General features: G+C 41.0%; 1 protein-coding gene across 4 annotated transcripts in view; it reads left to right on the top strand.

The window, feature by feature from the left end:
- NEGR1 (neuronal growth regulator 1) overlaps positions 1–12,285 on the top strand; it is a 782,301-nt gene extending 770,016 nt beyond the window's left edge. For all 4 annotated transcript variants that reach the window (XM_089692157.1, XM_089692158.1, XM_089692159.1 and 1 more), the window contains one exon: positions 7,739–12,285. In XM_089692157.1, coding sequence (XP_089548283.1) covers positions 7,739–7,863 — 125 coding nt within the window. In that variant the 3' untranslated portion in view covers positions 7,864–12,285. The remainder of the gene's footprint in view (positions 1–7,738) is intronic.
- Positions 12,286–20,686: the final 8,401 nt, after the last annotated feature.

The following is a 20,686-nucleotide window of genomic DNA, read 5'->3' as shown; positions in this document are numbered from 1 at the left end:
TCACACTATTCTTGGACACCAGGAAGCTGTTCTTACTTGACATACAAGCTTCTTTTAACCCCTCACTCCTTGATCCTACTATGACATACAGGCCGAGTCCCTAGGGCTCTCCATATCGCAATATTGGACCCAGTATGATCACTAGAGAAGGAGCTAAGCTCATAAGCGCCTTCACTACTAAGGCACCTGTCACATGGGCCATGTCACCCACTTCCTGTCTGTCTGGCTACTTCTGCATCTGGCGCTGTTTTGGTTGTCATTAGCAATGGTTCTGCAGCATCCCATGGATAGCTTTCCGCCTGTTAGACTTGGATACAGCTTCTCCCATCACTTTTTTTGTTCCCTTTTTCAAGTCCTAGTTCTTTTGATACATCATGCATCACCTCTTTAGTGACTTCAGACAAGACAGACTGACTTAACAACAAAGTTCTTTTACTGAAGTGGTTAAATGTAACAAATGAACAGTGCTCAGAAACATCTTCCATACACATTCCTGTACAAAGTCTTCTAAGTGCCCTCTCTGTGTGTTCCTGGTGCTCCGTTTTGCCCATGAGGTGGTCATACCTTAAATATGTCAGGAAGTCCAATAGTCCATTTAGCAGCAAAGTCCATATCCCTTGTAACCCCAACTGGGCTCCCACGAAGGGTGGTAAAGTAGCACTTTCCTTGTCTTCCCATGCAGAGAGCAACCAACAACTCCACATTAGATAGAGTTTCCCTTTTTATATGCTTTGTCTAGCAGAGGGCAGTGATTCCTAGAAAAGCCAGGGAAAACCTGAATAACAAGGTTAACACTTACCTCTCAGACAGCAGCACTTCTGCTAGGCAACATTAACCATATATTGCAATTACCCAGAGTAAAATGCACTTAACCAAAGAAATCATTAACACAACCAACACAATATCTCAGTAAGCACCTACTTACAGTCCACTTATATCCTGTGTGTAGACAGGGGTTTTCCACACTCGCAATCATGGAGGGTTGCATGCCTCAACCCACTGAATCACCGCAACCTCACCAGATGTATATTATTCTCTTTTTCTTTCTATTAAGTACCCTTATAACATTTTTCTGAACCAACAACTATTAGATACAAAGTACACTACAAGGGCTGTCCTGCCCCTCCTCTTATTTTTCCAGTGGGCCCATACTATGGGCCCCCATGCTGCCTTTTTGGCTTAATCTTTTGGAACTCCTAGGACCGCCACCTCTCCTACCCTATATTTGGAGTTAGTCCACCTTTTTAAATTTTCATGACCGTTTAAGTTGAGGGGGGATAGACTGAAGGAGGGCTAGGGTAGAGGTATGCCAATGACAAAAGAGTTGCAATAGTCGAGGCAAGAGCTAACCAGGCAGTGAATTATTAGCTTTATGGTGATCTTTGTAAAAGGGAGTACTGTGATTTTTGCAATTTACTTACCATCGGAAATTACATCTGATGATAGATTCAGAATAGAGCATGCTGTGCAGGTGACCTATCTGTGGCACGCACCCTAGTACCATTGAAATGCATAGCAGGTATAGCCTCTGACTGTCAGGGTGCAGACTCTTGTATTGGCTGGTCCTCAAGCAGCAGGTTCAATGACGAGCAAAGCAATTTCAGAACGTGCATCACCGTTCAAAAGCATAGCACCTCCTCACATGTAAGGGCTCCCTTCTGCAGACAGATTATCTACAGGCTCATTATGGTAATCAAAATGTACATGCAGCCGAAGAACCTTCTTTGAATGTTCAATTTTCAGGTAGATTCTGAAGGGAAAATGCCTTTTGATTGGAATTTCCTACCTTATAAAGGCTTAAAAGACCCGCATTCACTAAGGGGTCACGCACTCATTTCATGTATTAAAAGCCCAGACTATGTAAATGTGTCTTCCCTTGTCAGACGGTATGAGTTTCTGCTTTTCAGAGTATCAGTGCCTTAGCGTGAAACGTTTCAAAGCTATTGATAGGTCCCCAATATGAAAATGGATGTTCGCGGTTTTCTAATCTACGGTTAGCAGCCCCGCTGCCAGCTTATCCATGTGACAGGTAAAATTGTCTGCGGAGCCACAAAGTGGGGCTGTCATTTGGACAGGCTGGACATTAATGTGAACCGACGATGGAGGTTATTTAAAAATGGACTGTTCAGTCACAGCTGAAAGCTTCTCTTAACTAAAGAGCATTGCTTAATAAGCTGCAGATATCTCTTCTATGCTGCACCCGGAACTCTTACAGCCCCTAAATTGGCTTTCAAAGTCATTTACTGCTCGCATTTAAACTGACTTTTTTTTGTTTTTCATTATAAAATTGGAATTCTGTAAATACTTGCAGACAAAAATATGCCCTTATAGTTCTACCTGCAACAGGCTAGAGTCTTCCAATTAAAGCAAACAATTTGGTCCTAAATATTGTCTAAGCCCAACTTCTGCTCAAGTCAGGATTCATCTCATCTCTCATGGTGCCAATTAGAGATGAGCTCAGGTGTGTTTGGACATGAACCCAAACCTGCCTAAGCTACCCCACCAGCAAGCTGTCAAAGCTGGCAGCCAATCATAGATGACAGAGGCATTTCCCGGCCCCCAACCGAATGTATACAAGGGGTGTGTATAACTGTGCCTGCAGGGTAGGGAATGTCTCCACTGCCTATGATTGGATGTCAGCTTTCAGAATTTCCTGGCATGATAGCTTAGGCGGGTTTGGACTTGTGTCTGCACCCACTTGAACTCATCTCTAGTGTCAATCACTGTTCTCTCCATGTGAAAGTTCAATGCTGGAGCCTCCACTTGTGTCAGAGGTTCTGAAATTGGACTGTTGAATGGCAGGGACAGGGCCTAGCAGTAACTTGTACAGAAGGTAAGGCCTTGTGTAATAACTTGACTTGGAGTCCAGGGAATTAGCGCAGCCATGCAAAGTGCATCTGAGGTTTCTTCTGCCGGTAAGGTATCCCAGAAGAAAGAATCACCTCTCATTGGTCATTGGTCAGTGCAGTCCCATTGTTACCCTAACCAATGAGCGCTATGATGGATAATCACTCCAGAGCTGTGTATTGGGGTGAACAGACTGCTACACTGGCAGTAACAGGCATCACGGACACTATGTGCAGCAAGGTCTAGAGGGCTGGCTAGAATATTTTGAAGTTACTTGTATAGGGCTTTAAGTAGCACCAGGAAGGCCTGTCCTCCTCATATGAGCATACTCTGGGGAACTCTAAAGCCAGGAGACTTTTGTATATCACCCTAAAATGAGGAAGTGGCAAATGGGAGCCACAAAATGTATCTTTTCGGTGAACTAATGTTTTATGTCATTCATCATACATTACAACGTTCATACCTAGATATACCACAATATATCACACACTCCAACTGGTGCCTCTGCTGTTCGAAACAGTGACAGGCTTTTTTTTTACCTCCTCCTATCCAGGAAGCATACCACCCACCTGAGAGCCCACCAGAGGATTCAGGATTGGGTTCCCCCGAGACATTGAGAGTGACCTGTGGGCAAGGCTTAATGTGCTCCATTGGGGAACCTATAGCTCTCACTAGTGCCCCCAATTGCAGGCTGAGGCTGCCGTCACGTGAAATCATCGTTAAGGCAGCACTCCATCTTAAAAGTGAAGCTCCTCCGTGTGTTTGTTTAACTCTTAAGACTTCAACCTCGTATGTGCTAAACCTCCACACAGATTCTCCCTTGATTGGTGCAGCATTTCTGGCTTGTTGCCACACAGCCTGTATCCAACCCCACCAGCACAGATACCAGTCACCTCTCAGTAACATTGGTCCACACTATTCTTGTGTAAGCCGTGCACCAAGGTGGGCTCCCCAGGATACAGTGAATTTACGAACGAGGAAAGCAACCCCAACACCAGCTTTTGCCACAGCAGACGTTTACTTAGATGTGGCAAATAAACACAACCACAAATGCGGGAAACATACAATAAATTTACATACACCCAGCCCAAAGGCTGAGACCCTTGTGCTGCACAGCACGGCGCCTCCTGATGGATGAAGGTAGAAAGTGAAGTAATTTACCTACTGGCAGGCACAAATAAGCTGCCACACCTTACCTGTTATTACCCTATAAGAGCAGGAATCAATGTATGGGTGTACGGTATGGGCTAGCCTGCGGTGCAGCACAACAGCTTACAATCTTACACAAATCTACAGTATACCCCCTCCCATAACTGGTCCTGTAGCACGTGCCGGAATATTCCTTCTGAGCAAAACGCCAGTCTGGCTTAAGTTTGTAGGATTTTATCAGCTCTCCAATGTGAAATGTCACTTTAAGTTGTGGAGTCCTTCCAATATTCAGTAACAACACTTGTGGCCTGACACAAACAGAGACCCTAACTAACTAACTATAGGCCTGGACTCAGTCTCAAGGCGCCAACACTGAAATGAGGTGCATGCACGATCTTACCGACCCGGGTCTGCTTTGTATCCGCTGGTGACTCTGAACAGAACAAATGTCTCTCCAACAAGCATGCGGTCTCGCCGTATATGTTGCTTAGTTCTTCTGCTCTCATCAGCCTTCCTGGCAGCAATCTCATCAGCATTCCTGGCAGCAATCTCATCAGCTTTCTGGCAGCAATCTCATCAGCATTCCTCGCAGCAATCTCATTAGCTTCCTGGCAGCAATCTCATCAGCTTCAATCAGCTGCAGCTCTGGTTAGTGAGGGACGCATTCACACCTGGATGTCATCGGATTCTTAGCTCACACAGCCCCTTCATTCAGCATGGTCCAAAACATGGCTGCAGTCTCCTGTTCACTAAACTCTAACTCTGAGTGCAAAACCCCACCTCTTCATGAAAAGAGCAGTTTCAGTGACCCAAAGATGTTGAGGGTCTGGCATTGCCTAACCCTTGGCTGTGTTACCTAGCTTCTGAGCTACAACATAGCAAGGGCCATAAGCCCAGCTGCTAAGGCAATTTGGATCCTTCCATTCGATTGCTAGGTTTTATTGTGGGTACGGAGGAAATAGCAGGTAGTCTGGAAGCACTACTTCTTAGCAAATTGAATAAACTCTTCCCTAAGTATACCCTTATGCCAAAAACTTGGAACAAGGCTAGACAACTACAGCAGGTTACAAGGTTTACACAGTTTAGCCATATTTTGGAGAATGCCCACTGCTCAGAGCTAACAATGTTACAATATAGTGCTAAATGGAAGAGACATGCCATCACCCACCTCTGCCATATTTTTTACAATGGATTCTTGCGTCCCATTTCAGAGTTCCAAGGGACATTTTGTCTTCCTCAGTTGCTGCAGTTTTACCACTTACAGCTTAAACATGCGGTTCAGGCTCAACAGGGGATGGACCTTTGGGTGTAGTCTCCTACCCATATATTCAATTACATGTATGAGGTGGACTGGTATAAAGGATTCATATCGCAGTGTTACTCCATGCTACTGAATAATTTCCTTAATGATTACCCTCTTAGAGTCGTTTCCCGTTGGGAAAAAGATGTGGGGTTTTTTGATGAAGGGCAGTGGGAGGAGGCTCTCTTAGCAGTCCAACACAAGTTGCTCAATGTATTTCGCATTTGTATTTACTTTTGAGGGTACATTATACACCTGCGAGACTATTCCATATGGGAATTAGAGAAAACCTAACTTGTACATGCTGCAATATGGATCGTGGTGATTTATTACATCTTTTATGGCGGTGTCCGAAGTTGCATCTTTATCGGAAGGGGGTCATAGCCACAATTAACCATGTCTTTCAGGTCCATGTGTGTGAAGACCCCAAACAATGTTTATTGGGCATTCTTTGAGATATCCCTGGTGAAGATATGCCTAAACAAGCTATAGCTAGGGCACTTTTTCAGGCACGTAAGTTAATTTGAAAACACTGGAAGTCGACCTATGTTGAAAGAATGGATATCCCAGATGGGAGATACCTTACAACTTGAAAAATATATCTATCAGCACAGAGCGTGTTTCAGAAAATTTGATAAGCTTTGGGCACCACGGTTTGGTACTCCAAGTCTGGCCCCAGTCAATTTTATTATGGACCGGCTATTGTTGTGTTGAGGTGTCATTACTGTTATACCTTGACTTTGCTTATGAGGACATGTTTGTATATTATGCCTATGTGTCTGTTTGTACATCTTAGTGGATACTCTTTTTATACTTCTTGATGGTGTCATAATCCAAGTATGATGCAAACAATGTTTAATGTTTCTATGAGCTGTCTGTGCTCTGGACATTGTACTGTTTATTCACACTCCTCAATAAAGTTCTTTGAGATAAAAAAAAAAGATCTAAGCCACCAGAAAGGTAAGTATACATGATTTTCTTTTACAGCCCAAACTTCTATTATAGGTGACCCTGTACTGACAGAATCATTTTGGTTTGTGAAAAAAAAATCTAAGCTAATATTCTCCTTTAATGAGTATGAAAATAAAGTGTCATTGCATCGAATAATATATTTTCTGCAATTCCTCCACCAATCATTGAAATAAATTGAATTTTTTAAAACTGGACTCTGGGTGGATATAAAAGACACAAATTAAAATGGTTCTAAAGTCACAAGGTCTTTTTTACCGAAATGCATTACCTACTAAATGTTTGCTCCCCCTCCAAACACTTACCGGAGTCCTGTATCGATCCAGCCCTGTCTGCAGCAGTGCTGCTCTTTCTCCTTGGTCTCGTTGGGCTGGACCAAGGTAGCAGGAGCCCTTGGCCCCTGTAGCCAATCAAATCCAGTGAGGTGACAGCAGGGGGCTGGGCAGAGCCATGCTATGGACACACAGAGCCCAGCTCAGGAGCGAGCCTGCAGGTCTGCCCCATAGCAAGTGGCTTGCTATGGTGGCAAACACAGAGGAGGAGCCAATACCACTACCGGAGGAGCCCAGAAAAGGAGGTGTGGGGCTGCTCTGTGCAATACCAGTACACAGAGCAGGTAAGTATAACATTGTGACCCCAAAACCGAAATTGTGGCTGCTGCTTAGGCTTTTGAGATCCCAATCAATAAAGCCAAACACTGTGAGTGCAGGCTAGGATGGAGCTCTTCCCGGCTCCAGAGAGCAATGTACATGGCAGAAAATGTCCATATGAGCTGTATAGCTCTGCAAACCCCAGGTAAGAATGAGGCTGTTACACTTTCTTACTTGGGTTTACATAGATGTGCAGCTCATATAAGGAAGTATAATGCATCTCTGCCTTCAAGAATACATCACTTTTTTTAATGCAAGCAGTGTAAGTACTTGGGGTTCACTTGGTATGAGCCTCTTATAACGCACACTGGGGGTAAAGCAGTACAAGAATCCAATCAGTAGTGCTACAATGCAAGGAGAATGACAGAATGATGACCCTATCAGTCTGCCACTTCTTCTTTCACTGTCCAGTCACAGGCTCGACAGAATGGCCTGGGCACAGAGGAAGGAGTCTGAATGATTCTGCCCATCAGACTGAGGACATCTAGAGGGAGAATAGTACTGCAGGGGAAATCTCTGATTTCAGGGTGAATATTACAGTAAAGGCCGATTTTGACATTAAAAAAAATCAGGCCTCTTGCCATACGAGCCAGAAAAATCAGGCCTCCTGCCTTGCCAGACAGAGCTGAGTAAATATCAGGACTGAATGGATAGAAATGCAAATTCTTTGGCTGGTATTTAGCCTGAAGTTCAGCTTTAATGCAAGTTTTTTTAAATTTTTTTTTATTTTTTTCCATGACCTATATGGTTTTATGCTTGAAACGTGCGAACCTTTAAAAAAAAAATGCTCACCTTTTTTTCTCTTTTCTTTGTGTCTTTCCAGCTCCCAGCACAGCCCAATACGGCATTACAGGACGAGCAGAAATCCTCTTTTCCTGTTGGTACCTCGTGTTGACGCTTTCTTCTTTCACGAGCATAATCTACCTGAAAAACGTCATTATCCAATAAACACACAGAACCATACAAAAGGCTTCAAAGATGTCTGTGAAGGTGCTTATATTGACCGGATGCGATCTGGTGCGGTCTCTTTGAAAGCGGTGCTGGATGTAAGCAGCCGCGAATACATGTGGGGGATGGCCGGCTTCTTTAGAATTGTTCATTTTTGTAAATACTTTAATTCTTCTTTTTTTCTGATTAGCTGCATTCCCTTGTGACGCAGTACACATTGTCCCCTTTTTTTAAGAAAAACAAAAATGAAAAAGTCTAACTGTAACAGCTCTGAAATTACTTTTAGAGGCAATTAGTTGTGACTTCACATTTGTAATTTACAACTTTTTGGAAAAAAAAAAAGTTTGATGGCGATAGGTGTGGGCTGCGGTTTACAAATATTAAAAAAAAAAAAGAAACCCCTAAAACTTAAACAGGACCAGAGGATCATTGCACAGGAAAATAATATTATTTAACATTCTGAGGCTTGCAGTCTCTTGCCTTTTTTTGCGAAATAACATCTTGAACTCATGCATATGAAACAGTTTCCAGTTTAATGACAGAATATTGCCTTCAAAAGATTACAACCGTTTCATTTAGCTAGATCAACTGCAAGTTTAATACGTTTGTATCCGCGATCAGTATTATAAAAAAAAAATTTTTTTTTTTCAAAGAACAAAGAAAAAAAAATTTCGCAAAACATTTTCCGTTTATACTTGTATGTTTCGCATGGGTGTGCCTTCATGAAGTTTTAATTTGTTTTTTTTGTTTTGTTTTTGTTTTTTTATTCAAATGGGTTTTACTAGCTTAAGGGGGTTCAGTCTATATATATAAAATTGTTGAAATGTACAGAGAATATTTTTAGGAGTTCATCTCAAGCAGCCACCCAAGTGTGAAAGACTTCTATGTGTGCTAATAAAAGTGTCCATTCCTCTGCCAATGTTCAAATGCAGTGTTCTTTAACCCATACAGAGTACACAAATTCCATGATTCTGACGTAACACGGCTTTTGTAGGTGGAAAAAAACAAAGTTTAAATGATGTCGCGATAGCGGGGTCGTTTTGAGGTTGGGGTGGTATTGTGTGCCTCCTATCTGCATTGTCTATAGGACCGACTGGGGTTAGATTGGGCTATGTAAGTTATTAAAATGGGTGTGCATCATAAATGAAGTTTCCAGCATAGGTTACACAAGAACAAGAGGACCCAAAAAAACAGGAATACACTGAACTTCCAGGAGCTCAGCTTTTGTTTCTGCACCCCCATGGTTCCAAAGTGCAAAATGTTTTGGTGCTCTTTCTGAGATTTTTGGCTACATCCTTAGTAGGAAGAGCAGAACTTCAAAACTCCACACTTGAGAATTTTGATGGTGCCTTAGAGACTTGTGACAGAAATATGAAAGCTACCATTGCCATCCATTTTTTTTACAAGAAAAAGTTTCTAGGTCACCATTCTCAACCTTGACTGTACTACATAGTGAGTGACCTGCCACTTGCATCATTCTTGTTCCTGGTCAGTAGCTCTTGATGAAGAAGATAGCCCAGATACAGGTTCTAAAATGACACCAATGGAAACTGACATATTTCTGTCATGACGGATGCCCTTAATAAGGGATAGTTGAACATCTGGAAGTTTGTTGTCATTTTTTAGTATATGCTAGATATGCATTTGCCCTGGGTCACCAACCTACTGGGAGGATAAATGTTGGAAAAACAAAATTAGCCTGCTGGAGTTCCAAGGGGTAACCCAAGACTGGGGAAAGAATTATCCCCAAGTTTTTTCTGTTCCATAACAGCCAATCACATTTAATTCTTCTTGTATTCTCCCACAATTCAAAAAGATGTATAATGTATATAGAAAGTCTTAGATGCGGTATCTTACCATAGACAGCAGAGTTTTGGGTAGTATTCTCCATTAACTGCAGCTTTTTTTTCTGATTTGCTGGGTGACGCAAGGATACACCTGGGGGATTCTTAATCTATTGTGTCAAATCCGTTTATATTAATCAGTTCTGTTCTCCAGGAGACAAAGTACATGAAGTATGGTGGGGTTCCCAAGTATATTACTGTAGAAGTTTGGATCACTTAAAGTGGTTGTAAAGGCTCAAGGTTTGTTTTCCTTCATGCATTCTATGCACAAAGTTAAAAAACCTTCTGGTGCAGCATCCCCCATAATACTTACCTGATCCCCTCTGGATCCAGTGATGTGCACAAGAGCAGTGGCTCACTCAAGACTCTCCCTCCTCATTAGCTGAGACAGTAGCAGGATCCAATGGCTCTCCACTACTGTCAATCACAGCCAGTGAGCCAATGAGGAGCGAATGGACACACAGAGCAGAGGCTTGGGGGCAAGCCTCCTTAGGAGCCCCCATAGCAAACTACTTGCTCTGAGGGCACTCAGCAGGAGGCAGGGGCCAGGAGCGCAGGCTGGGGACCTGAGAAGAGGGGGATCAAGGCAGCTCTGTGCAAAACCACTGCACAGAGCAGGTAAGTATGACATGTTTGTGTTTTTCTTTCATTGCCTTTATTATCCCTTTATGGAAGAAGTCTCGATTGGACTTTTAAAAATATGTTCTTTTCTACAGGGTACAAAGTACTACAAGTCTACGTTTTTCCTTTTCTAGGAAGATGGGGCAATGTTCTTTATATAATTACACAAAAAATGGCAAGCATCCCAACCTATAACCAGCCTTAGCAGTAAGATGCACATGGAAGGGCAATGCACATCGCAAACCAACAAAAGGATTTCCCAGCAACACTTACCAGCCAGCCTGCAAAACAACCAATTTGACATTAAAAACAGCAGGTTTTGTTTGCGCACATTTGCAAATACATGCATAAGTCACAGTCCCACGTCAATGTTCTTTATATACTTTGTCCCCTGTAAAGCAGAACATATCAATAAAAATTCCTATGAGACTTTTTTCAGATGCACATGGAAGGGCAATGCACATTGCAAACCAACAAAAGGATTTCCCAGCAACACTTACCAGCCAGCCTGCAAAACAACCAATTTGGCGTTAAAAACAGAGGGTTTTGTTTGCGCACATTTGCAAATACATGCATAAGTCACAGTCCCACGTCACGGTTCTTTATATACTTTGTCCCCTGTAAAGCAGAACATATCAATAAAAATTCATATGAGACTTTTTTCAGTGATCAAAAACTCTTCAGTACTTGCACTTTGAAAACCCACCATAATATGTGATCAGTATGCTAGTTTCAGGTTCTTTGTCTCTAGGGTACTTGCAAAATTCAGCCAAACCATGTTTACAATTTTGGGGAAAGCAGCGCTTTTCCCTTCTGTCCTTTGTACCTCCATAGCCAACAACTTTGTCCCACCATTAGCCAACAACCATGAATCAAAATGTGCCATGCCCTACTCTTCCAAAGCCTACCCAAGTCTACCAGCCACGCCAAGTTTTTGAACTGATGCCTCTACGACTAGTAAAAAAATGACTAGTTTTATGAAATGTAGACATTTTTGCAAATAGGCAGCCTTAAGATACCTCCACTGTGAAATCAATGGAGCACACCTTTTTTTTTTTGTTTTGAAGATTTCAATTTCAATTTTTTTTTTTCAAATCTAACTTTATACACAATAGCATTTTTCAATCACGTTTTTTGATCCAGGCCTATGAAAAACATCCCGCTTATCCACCGACATATCATCCTTTAATTGTGATTTGTTTATGCTTTCTTTGTTTTTAAAAACCGCACCATGCTGCCGTTTTGATCTGTTTGGTTTTTTCTAACACTTCCTCCCGTTGAAAGCAGATTAAAACTCATTTGTTTCGTTATAATCATGGGAAAAGCATCTAAAAGGAAAAAAAAAAAAAAAAAAAACTTCAAAAAGAACGGAAACAGAAGTATTGCTTTGAAAAAAAGTATTACAAATGGATAAAATACACTAAAGTAATCCATGTTTATGTTTCATTCTCCCTGTTTTGTTGAAGCAATTAAAAAAGCTTGTGTGCACATACTGTTGCAGAAATGATGAAACGTTTTGTTTGATGAACTGGAGGAAATGCAGATAGGGGGACATGACTCTAGCGCCCCCTAGGGTCTAGCACCTATGCTACTACTCTAATGGCCTTGTTCAACAGTGTCTATCACTGAGCTTCTTGGTATAAGACACCCACTCCACGTTTTTTCCGAACCCTGATTATAGCACAATTCTCATGTGTGTTTTGTGATTTCAGAGCTATTTCTCTTCAAAAAAAAAAAAAAAAAGTATTATTCAAAATTCTTTTAAAAAAAAAAAAAATGTTGTGCAAACGAGAATGTGACAATCCATTTTATCATCCATCCGATACTTCATGGAATCTGTATTGTTTTGCACTTGATTTTGTACTGAATTTGTGAAACTAGCTAAAATAGTCAAGAAAAAAGTGGATATATTTGGAAATGGGTCTACTCAGCGGAAAATAAAAACTGGTAAAAATCATTCATATGTTTACTGACTCTGTTTGTGTCACTCTTGACAGTGCGATGAAAAGGGAGTGTAATTATCGCAAAGTACTTAGGAACTAAAGAAAAAAAAAATAGATCAGAGATGAAAGATTGCAGATTAGATATTTGGATTCTTGGGAATGTGGGACATATTAAAAAAAATATTTGAAGAATATTAACTTAAGGAAAATGTAACCGTTTGCAGCTTATCATTTTTTAGGCTTGGCCTCTCTTTTTCTTCAATTTAAATAGGGACACGGGCGTTCCAGAGTGTTTTTGGTGCGTTCCGGTGCGTTTGTGATGCATTTGACAGCATTCCAGTACAGTTCTGTGCAGAAAAAATGCAGCATGTTATATATTTTTTTCTGCAACTGGAACACACTGGAACTGCAAGCACTGATGTGAACTATGACATTGACAACCACATAACCTACTTTCTGTGCGTTTTGGATGCAGAAAAAAAGCAACTGAAACGCATGTAGTATGAACTAGCCCTTATCACTGAAACCTTTTTAAAAATTTGCATTGAATGTAGCAGAGTGTGAAGCCTATCAGGATTTAATGTGGAAGGCAATTCAAAGAGTAAATCCATTCTCACCCCCATTCTAGGTCTATCTTATCGTCCCTGTAAAAGGTAAGAAGCCGATTCTGAAGTCGCTCCGGTCCAGTCACATGGATTGTCCAGCACTGGCTTCAGTGTAGAGAACATCACCGACAACAGCTGCAGAGCCTCCCACATGGAAGAAAAATATATTTGAAATATATTTTGAAAATATTCTTCCCAAATATATTGCCATATATTTGAAATGCTACAATTTTGGCCGTATTCAATATATGTCAAAATATATTTCAATAAATATACAGTATATATATATATATATATATATATATATATATATAAAAATATATATATACTGTGCATCGAAATGCTTTGGATGGATGTCCAGCACTGGCTTCAGTGTAGAGAACATCACCGACAACAGCTGCAGAGCCTCCCACATGGAAGAAAAATATATTTGAAATATATTTTGAAAATATTCTTCCCAAATATTATTATTATTATTATTATTTTACAGTATTTATAAAGCGCCAATAGTTCGCTCAGCGCTGTACAAATATATTGCCATATATTTGAAATGCTATAATTTTGGCCATATTCAATATATGTCAAAATATATTTCAATAAATATACAGTATATATATATATATATATATATATATACACTGTGCATTGAAATGTGTTTTTATTACAAAATATATGAAAAATTGTTTTAAAAATACATTTCAAATATACTGTATGTCTTTAAAAATACAAATCTACATTTTTGGAATGCATTTACAAATATATGTAAAAATATATGTTAAAATGACTTTTTTATATGTTAAAAAAAGAATATATTAAAAAAAATATTTTTAAAAATATATATTTTTTTAAATATATTCTTCAGATTTTTTTTTTAACATATAAAAAAGTCATTTTAACATGTAGATTTGTACTTTTAAAGACATACAGTATATTTGAAATGTATTTTTAAAAATATGTTTCATATATTTTGTAATAAAAACGCAATTCAACATGCAGTATATATATATATATATATTTATTGAAATATATTTTGAAATATATTGAATATGGCCAAAATTGTAGCATTTCAAATATATGGCAATATATTTGGGAAGAATATTTTAAAAATATATTTCAAATACATTTTTCTTCCAAATGGGCTGGGTGGTGACATCACCTGTAGGCTTACTGTGGGACATCCTTCCTCTACAATGAAGCTGGAGCTGGAACCTGATTATGATTATATTATTAGACTTCAGAATAGGTAAGTATAGACGTCTTTCCTGGCTTAGAACAGGCTTAGAATAGGGATAGGCATAGATTTACGCTTAGTAAGGCTTTGACTTGTCTTCCACTTTAAGGCCTCATGCACACTGGGTGTTTTTACAGCTGCTGTTTTGGGCGTTAGGTGTTTTTGTCTACAGCCAGTAAAGTCCTGATGCTATCCTATGTGTTCATGCACACATAGGCTTTTATCAGCATTTTTTGGCAGGGACGTTTTCAGGCTGTAAAAAACTTCAGAACTACTGCGCTTCAAGAGGAGTTTTTCAGCTGTAAAAATGCTCAAACGCTGAAAAATGTGGCTATCCAGTATTTATGAGCATTTTTTAGCCTAAAGCTTTTGTGGGAGTATTGATTTGCTAAAAAATGCTAAAACGCAAATGTTGAAAAATGCTAAAAAAAAGTGACAGAACTCGTGTTCTACAGCTAACGCTTCTTGGGTTTTTTTTACGACATCCAGTATGCATGAGGCCTAATGGTTGTGTCCCCGCTGGAGAGAGTCACCTTCTTTGTTTGCCCTGGTGACCAGTGTCAGATTGCTTCATAATTAGTAGACAGAAAACCTGAACCAGCAGGCAGTGGCATCCCTAGGTGGCTGCGGGGGGTGCACGCCGCACCGGGTGACACCTATCGTACGGGATGACACCAGAAAGTTTTAAAGCAAGCCGAGGATCCCCGCAAGATGGATCGGATCTGCGGTAACACGTGGTGTCACCCCTCCAGAGGTGGGCGGTCCCTGTTGTGCACACACAGCCTGGCTCTTCCCCTCCCTGTGCCCCCGTCGCACCCCCCGGACCGGAGTTGCAAGATCAGTTAACCCCGTATAGGTTGCAAGCCGAGGATCCCCGCAAGATGGATCGGATCTGCGGTAACACATGGTGTCACCCCTCCAGAGGTGGGCAGTCCCTGTCGTGCACACACAGCCTGGCTCTTCCCCTCCCTGTGTCCCCGTTTCACCCCCCGGGCCGGAGTTGCAAGATCAGTTAACCCCGTATAGGTTGCAAGCCGAGGATCCCCGCAAGATGGATCGGATCTGCGGTAACACGTGGTGTCACCCCTCCAGAGGTGGGCGGTCCCTGTCGTGCACACACAGCCTGGCTCTTCCCCTCCCTGTGTCCACGTCGCACCCCCCGGACCGGTGTTGCAAGATCAGTTAACCCCATATCGGACTGTAAACAATCGGAGTCCGATCCATTATGCTCCCCAATACGCAGATCCGATCCATCTTGCGGGGTCGTTGGCTTGCAACCTATACGGGGTTAACTGATCTTGCAACTCCGGTCCTGGGGGGGGCAACGGGGACACAGGGAGGGAAAGAGCCAGGCTGGGTGTGCACGACGAGGTCTGCCCACCTCTGGAGGGGTGACACCACGTGTTACTGCACCAGGTGACACCAACCCTAGGGACGCCTCGCCAGCAGGGCTTCCAAATTTTCCAGTAGAGCTCTCGTGAATTGATGATAGCAAGGAAAAAAGTATAAAATGAAATAAACAAGTGTGTTATAAGCCATACATATCATACAAATATCATACCACAGAGAAAAGGTCATTATGGGGCTCCATGTCTCTTTAAATTCCATTTATAAGGTTGCTCCTCTGGAATGCTGGCTGTTACTCATTTTTTATCATATACAATACATACATTTAATGCAAATGTCAGTGCTCAATGCTATCATTTGGATAAATCATTGTAAAGGCAGACAGTTCTGGGCCCATAAGCAGCTGCATAGCCTGCTCTGAAAATAGTAATGTGTTTGCAAAAAAGATATATAAGTGCCTTTTCCACTTACTCGATTTTGCTGCTATGTGAATATTTCTGCCTCAATTTATCTTTGAAAAATGCAAGCCAAGGGCTGTGTCTGTCTTAGGTGACTTAGACCTGCCACCGGCAAGCTACACTTCCCAGCAGGAGGACAACCTGATCTGCAAAGATCCTGGGAGGAGTATTATGGGGTTACCCCAGGAGGTGACAACTCTACACGCAATTCAAAATGAAAAATGTTCATTCAAAGCAGCATGGTAACGCATGACCTTCCTCTTCAGAACTCCTAGGGGGTCAGGTAAGCTGACCAGTCACAGCGTTAACAATGCTTTCAATGTTGGGGACAGTTGGAGGAGCAGACTAAGAAAGTTAGGTAGCTTACTCAGCAAACAAGCATTCACCTGCCACAGGACACACCATTCCAGATAGGCAAAGGGATCTCTATTGGCAATATATGAGGGGTGTTCAAGTCAAAAAGGGACTTTTAATTTTACAGGTATAAAAAGGGATGCTAGCGTGGTGGTACTACATGCAGTAGTAAGTGGCAAGTGTGTCCTATCACTGATAGGCGGCGCACATGTCATGGGGCCAGTCCAGAGACCATTAATGAGGATGACAGACAACAGTGTTAGTGCATGCATGGAACAGGGTGTGGTGCTGACATTTCTTGATCGAAGGCGTGAAACCTGCAGATGTCTACAGAAGACTTCAACACAGTACAGTGATGCAACGCTGAGCCTCAGTAAGACATTTAAACATTTCAAAGATGGCGGTATGTCCATCAGTGCCGACCCCCCAAAATTCATAGGAAGGTTCTCTTCTGCACATCTTCCTTATTATCTTTTTTCTCTCTTCTACTTTTTAAAAATGTTACAAAGTGACAGTCACATGGCACCCTCCCATCCACTGGTGGCCTATGGTAAAATAGATGGCATACACACATACACAGACAGGAGATGTGCTATTCCTAATGAAGAAACTTTACCTCCTCCAGCAGTGCACAGGGAACAAGGAGCAGCTGCGAGTAGACCTGTACCAACCTCTGAAAATGGGCATTACTGGTCAAGTCATTCAAATTTGCTTACCGTTCCCAGACATGAACACACAATACATGGTGATGGCATCTCAAGAAGATTAGAACAAAGAAGAAATTTGGGACATAACACATTTTTGTGGTGGAATAAACTTATAGTTCTGCGCTTCCTAGAAATTCCCAAAAATCACATGTGAAAACAAACAAATAGTATATACATACTGTGAACAATCCTAATCACAAAGTCTCCTAATTTTGATGCTTCTCCTTATTTCTGCATCCAAAAATCCATTATATCTATAAGTCTTCTTAAGATTGGGCAGCACAGTGGCTAAATGGTTAGCACTTCCGCCTGGCAGTACTCAGGTCGTTGGTTCAAATCCCAACCATGACACCACCTGCCTGGAGTTTTCATGTTCTCCCTGTGCCTGTGTGGGTTTTCTATGGGTAATCTGGTTTCCTCCCACACTCCAAAGATATGCTGGAAGGTTAATTGGCTCCTGTCTAAATTGGCCCTAGTATGTGTATGTAGAATGTAAGTTAGGGTGTAGAGTGTACACCCCTTGAGGGTTAGGGACTGAGGAGAATGAACAATATTTATGTAAAGCGCTGCAGAAATTGACAGTGCTTTATAAGTACCTGTAATAAATAAACAAGATTAATTCTCCACCACCACAAATACCAGATGTGCCCTCATCCAGAGTTGTTGACCTCACACAAAGTTAGGTCAAAAAACACATGTGTCCCTTGATGTGGACATATAATGCCGGATGTGTCTTGTATGGAGTCTTCCTCCAGTGGTGAACGGTCCCTTCAATACCTCCTCCTCCACTCATCATACATATGTCAGAAAAAGTGAGTAAAACACAATAGTGCTTTATCCTTTAAAACACTGCTTTATTAAAAAGCATAAAAATGGCCAGTCACATTATGTAGGTGTTCAATCACACCTGATATCATGTGCATGTAAATCCAAAATATCACATGGTGTACACACACAGATAGCATCCGCTTCCCTGATCTGTCGTATCAGTGTATCGGCTGACCGCGAGCGTTGTGACGTCACCAAGCCCCTCCCCTATGCGTTACGCCACAGGTTCATGCGGCTTCCTCAGGGGGATATGATATAAAGATTTGTTGTGGTGCACAAAGATATAACACCCAGATATATTTATTTAAAACAATCACTCCAATAGCATAATGCTAAAAACATTGTTAAAACAAGTTTGATTACTCAGTATCAATACATTTGTCCCCTATATGGGTTTCTCCTATCTCCATGTACTCTACATATTAGATCAATATGGTACATGACCAAATTTCAACCCCCAATTCAATATCCAGCATCCAGGAGAAAGGAGAAGATTCACTATTCTCAATGCGTTTCACTGAAAATTCCGCTCCTTCAGGAGAGGGAACAGAGAAGGGAACTTCTTTGATAAATCTAAAAAAAATCACAATACAAACATAATAGTTTCTAAAATTATGTAACAAGATATTTTTCTTCATTAAGTACACAACAATAAAGTACTAACCAATTCAGAGGTGTTCTGCACGCTTCCCTTCAATTTCTAAGGACTACATATCCCATGGAACCTTGCTGTCTGCAAGCAGTGATTACTGACTCCGCCTCCTGAAACTCCTCCTTCCAGCACCTCTGTAGTTCAGAAGGCAGGCTCTGTGAAATGTGTGACACAGCAGTGCCTGCTCACAGGGCATAGTGACTACGTGTCATAGAATTCAAGGAATTAAATGTGTGTGTGTCTTCACAAAGTAAATCTACAAACTTCAAGATCATTCAGATTAATAGGAGTAGGCTAGAAATAATGGAAATATAATGTGGAAATGAATATAGCATTTTACATTTTGGCCATAGATACACTTTAACAAATATGACTGTCATTGGTAACAGCTCCAAATTATATATCAGCTGTGGGCTTATTCAGTAAAGCAGCGCAAAAAGCAATGAGCCGTAACAAGAAGTCATTTGAATTTCATCTTATCAAAGACAAATCTTTGAATGATGGTCTGCATGTTGTCATTTGCCGTTATGAATAAACCTGAATTGAAGCTTCCTTGCCGAGGACAACTATTAGCGTATCAGCACCCTGGACAGCACAGTTTACCTTTGTAAAGTAGAGATTATTTCCACTGATTACATTTTTTTTAGGATAGGCTTTAGTCTGATGCTTATGTTAATCCTTTCACCTTAAAAACTCCAGGAAAAGTAAAAGTCCTCCTTTGCAATTGGACTACACCCATATTGCAAGGGTTAAAGTGTCTACTGAAGGCAATTTTTTGTTTTTTTTTTGGATCGTGTATGGAAGGGTTTTAACCTCTGTTAGGTTTGTATGCCACTGATAAATATTGATGTGATTGTACGGTCCTTTAGTGTTGCTATACTACTGATGAAGCTCTTCAACGAAGTGCGTTGAGTCTTGACTTGGTCCATATTCAAGCTTGTATCAAAAAGTTGAACTAAGAAGGAACTGGAAACATAAAAACTGCTGCCTCTACCGAAAACTACTTTAACCACTTCCAGACTGGACACTTTTACTCCCTTCCTGACCAGGGCAATTTTCAGCTTTCAGCGCTATCACACTTTGAATGACAATTGCGCGGTCATGCAACACTGTACCCAAATAAATTTTTTACCATTTTTTTGAGACAGATAAAGCTTTATTTTGGTGGTATTCATTCACCGTTGGGATTTTTATTTTTTTTGCTATGTAAATGAAAATGTCCAAAAAATTTTTTAAAAAGTGTTTTTTTTATAAAATTTTGCAAATAAATAATATTTCATCATAAATCTTTGCCAAAATGTATTCCGTTATCTTTTTAGTAAAAAAAAAATCCAAATTAGTTTATAACCAAAATTTATAATTTTTAAACATTTGTTTTATATTTTTATTTTATTTTTTATATTATTATTTTTTATTTATTTTTTTTTTACATACTGTCACCCTAGCAGTACAGTGTCACCATGATGACACTGTACTACTTGTGGGGGGTGATGAAGATTTTTTTTTTTTTACACTGATTGCTTTTACACCCATATAGGATGTAAACGCAATCATTTCTCCTTCTCTCTGTCTGCATTCTTGCACTCATTGAGAAGTACTGAGTGAGCTGTGATTGGTCACAGCTTGTCACATGGTACAAGGCTGTTGTGAATAGCCTTGTACCATGTGACCTCTGTGATCATTCATAGATTTCACACTTAGTAAGCAATGATGTCACAAGTGACATCTTGCTTACTACTTTGCATGTGATCACTGATTGGCCAATCAGTGATCACATGATCGGGACCTCATACAGACGATCCGTGTTTCACTGTGTCCGGAGGACACAGCGGGCACCGGATCGCGGTGCTGCGCGCTCCAAGGGAGCATGCACAAGCAGGGTGCGGGGAGGCCGTTTATAAACGGCCATCCAACTCTACACTGCCACCGTCCGGCCGTTTATACGCAACGGCCGGTCGGGAAGTGGTTAAATAATGAATTAAATAAATGAATGAACTCCCTACTACAAAAGGGTCCCCACAAAATTTGCATGTGCTATAATGCCCCATGGGCTGGCAATTATATCCCTCCTCCCCAGTGACTAAATCCCAAAGAAACCAATATGTAAATACAAGGTGCTTACATGCTGGAGACAGGAGGTTCCTTATCCAGAGGACTGAGAGTCGAGACAACTAAACAAGTCCAGAAGTCTTGGGGAACCTAGGGGTCTCAGAGGACTGAGAGATTCGACACA

Source organism: Staurois parvus, unplaced genomic scaffold (assembly GCF_062004578.1).
Source record: "Staurois parvus isolate SC_StPar_1 unplaced genomic scaffold, SC_StPar_1.0 ptg000578l, whole genome shotgun sequence".
Lineage (NCBI taxonomy): Eukaryota > Metazoa > Chordata > Amphibia > Anura > Ranidae > Staurois > Staurois parvus.
Note: the sequence above shows the minus strand (reverse complement) of the source record. Positions and strands in the feature narration are given on the sequence as shown.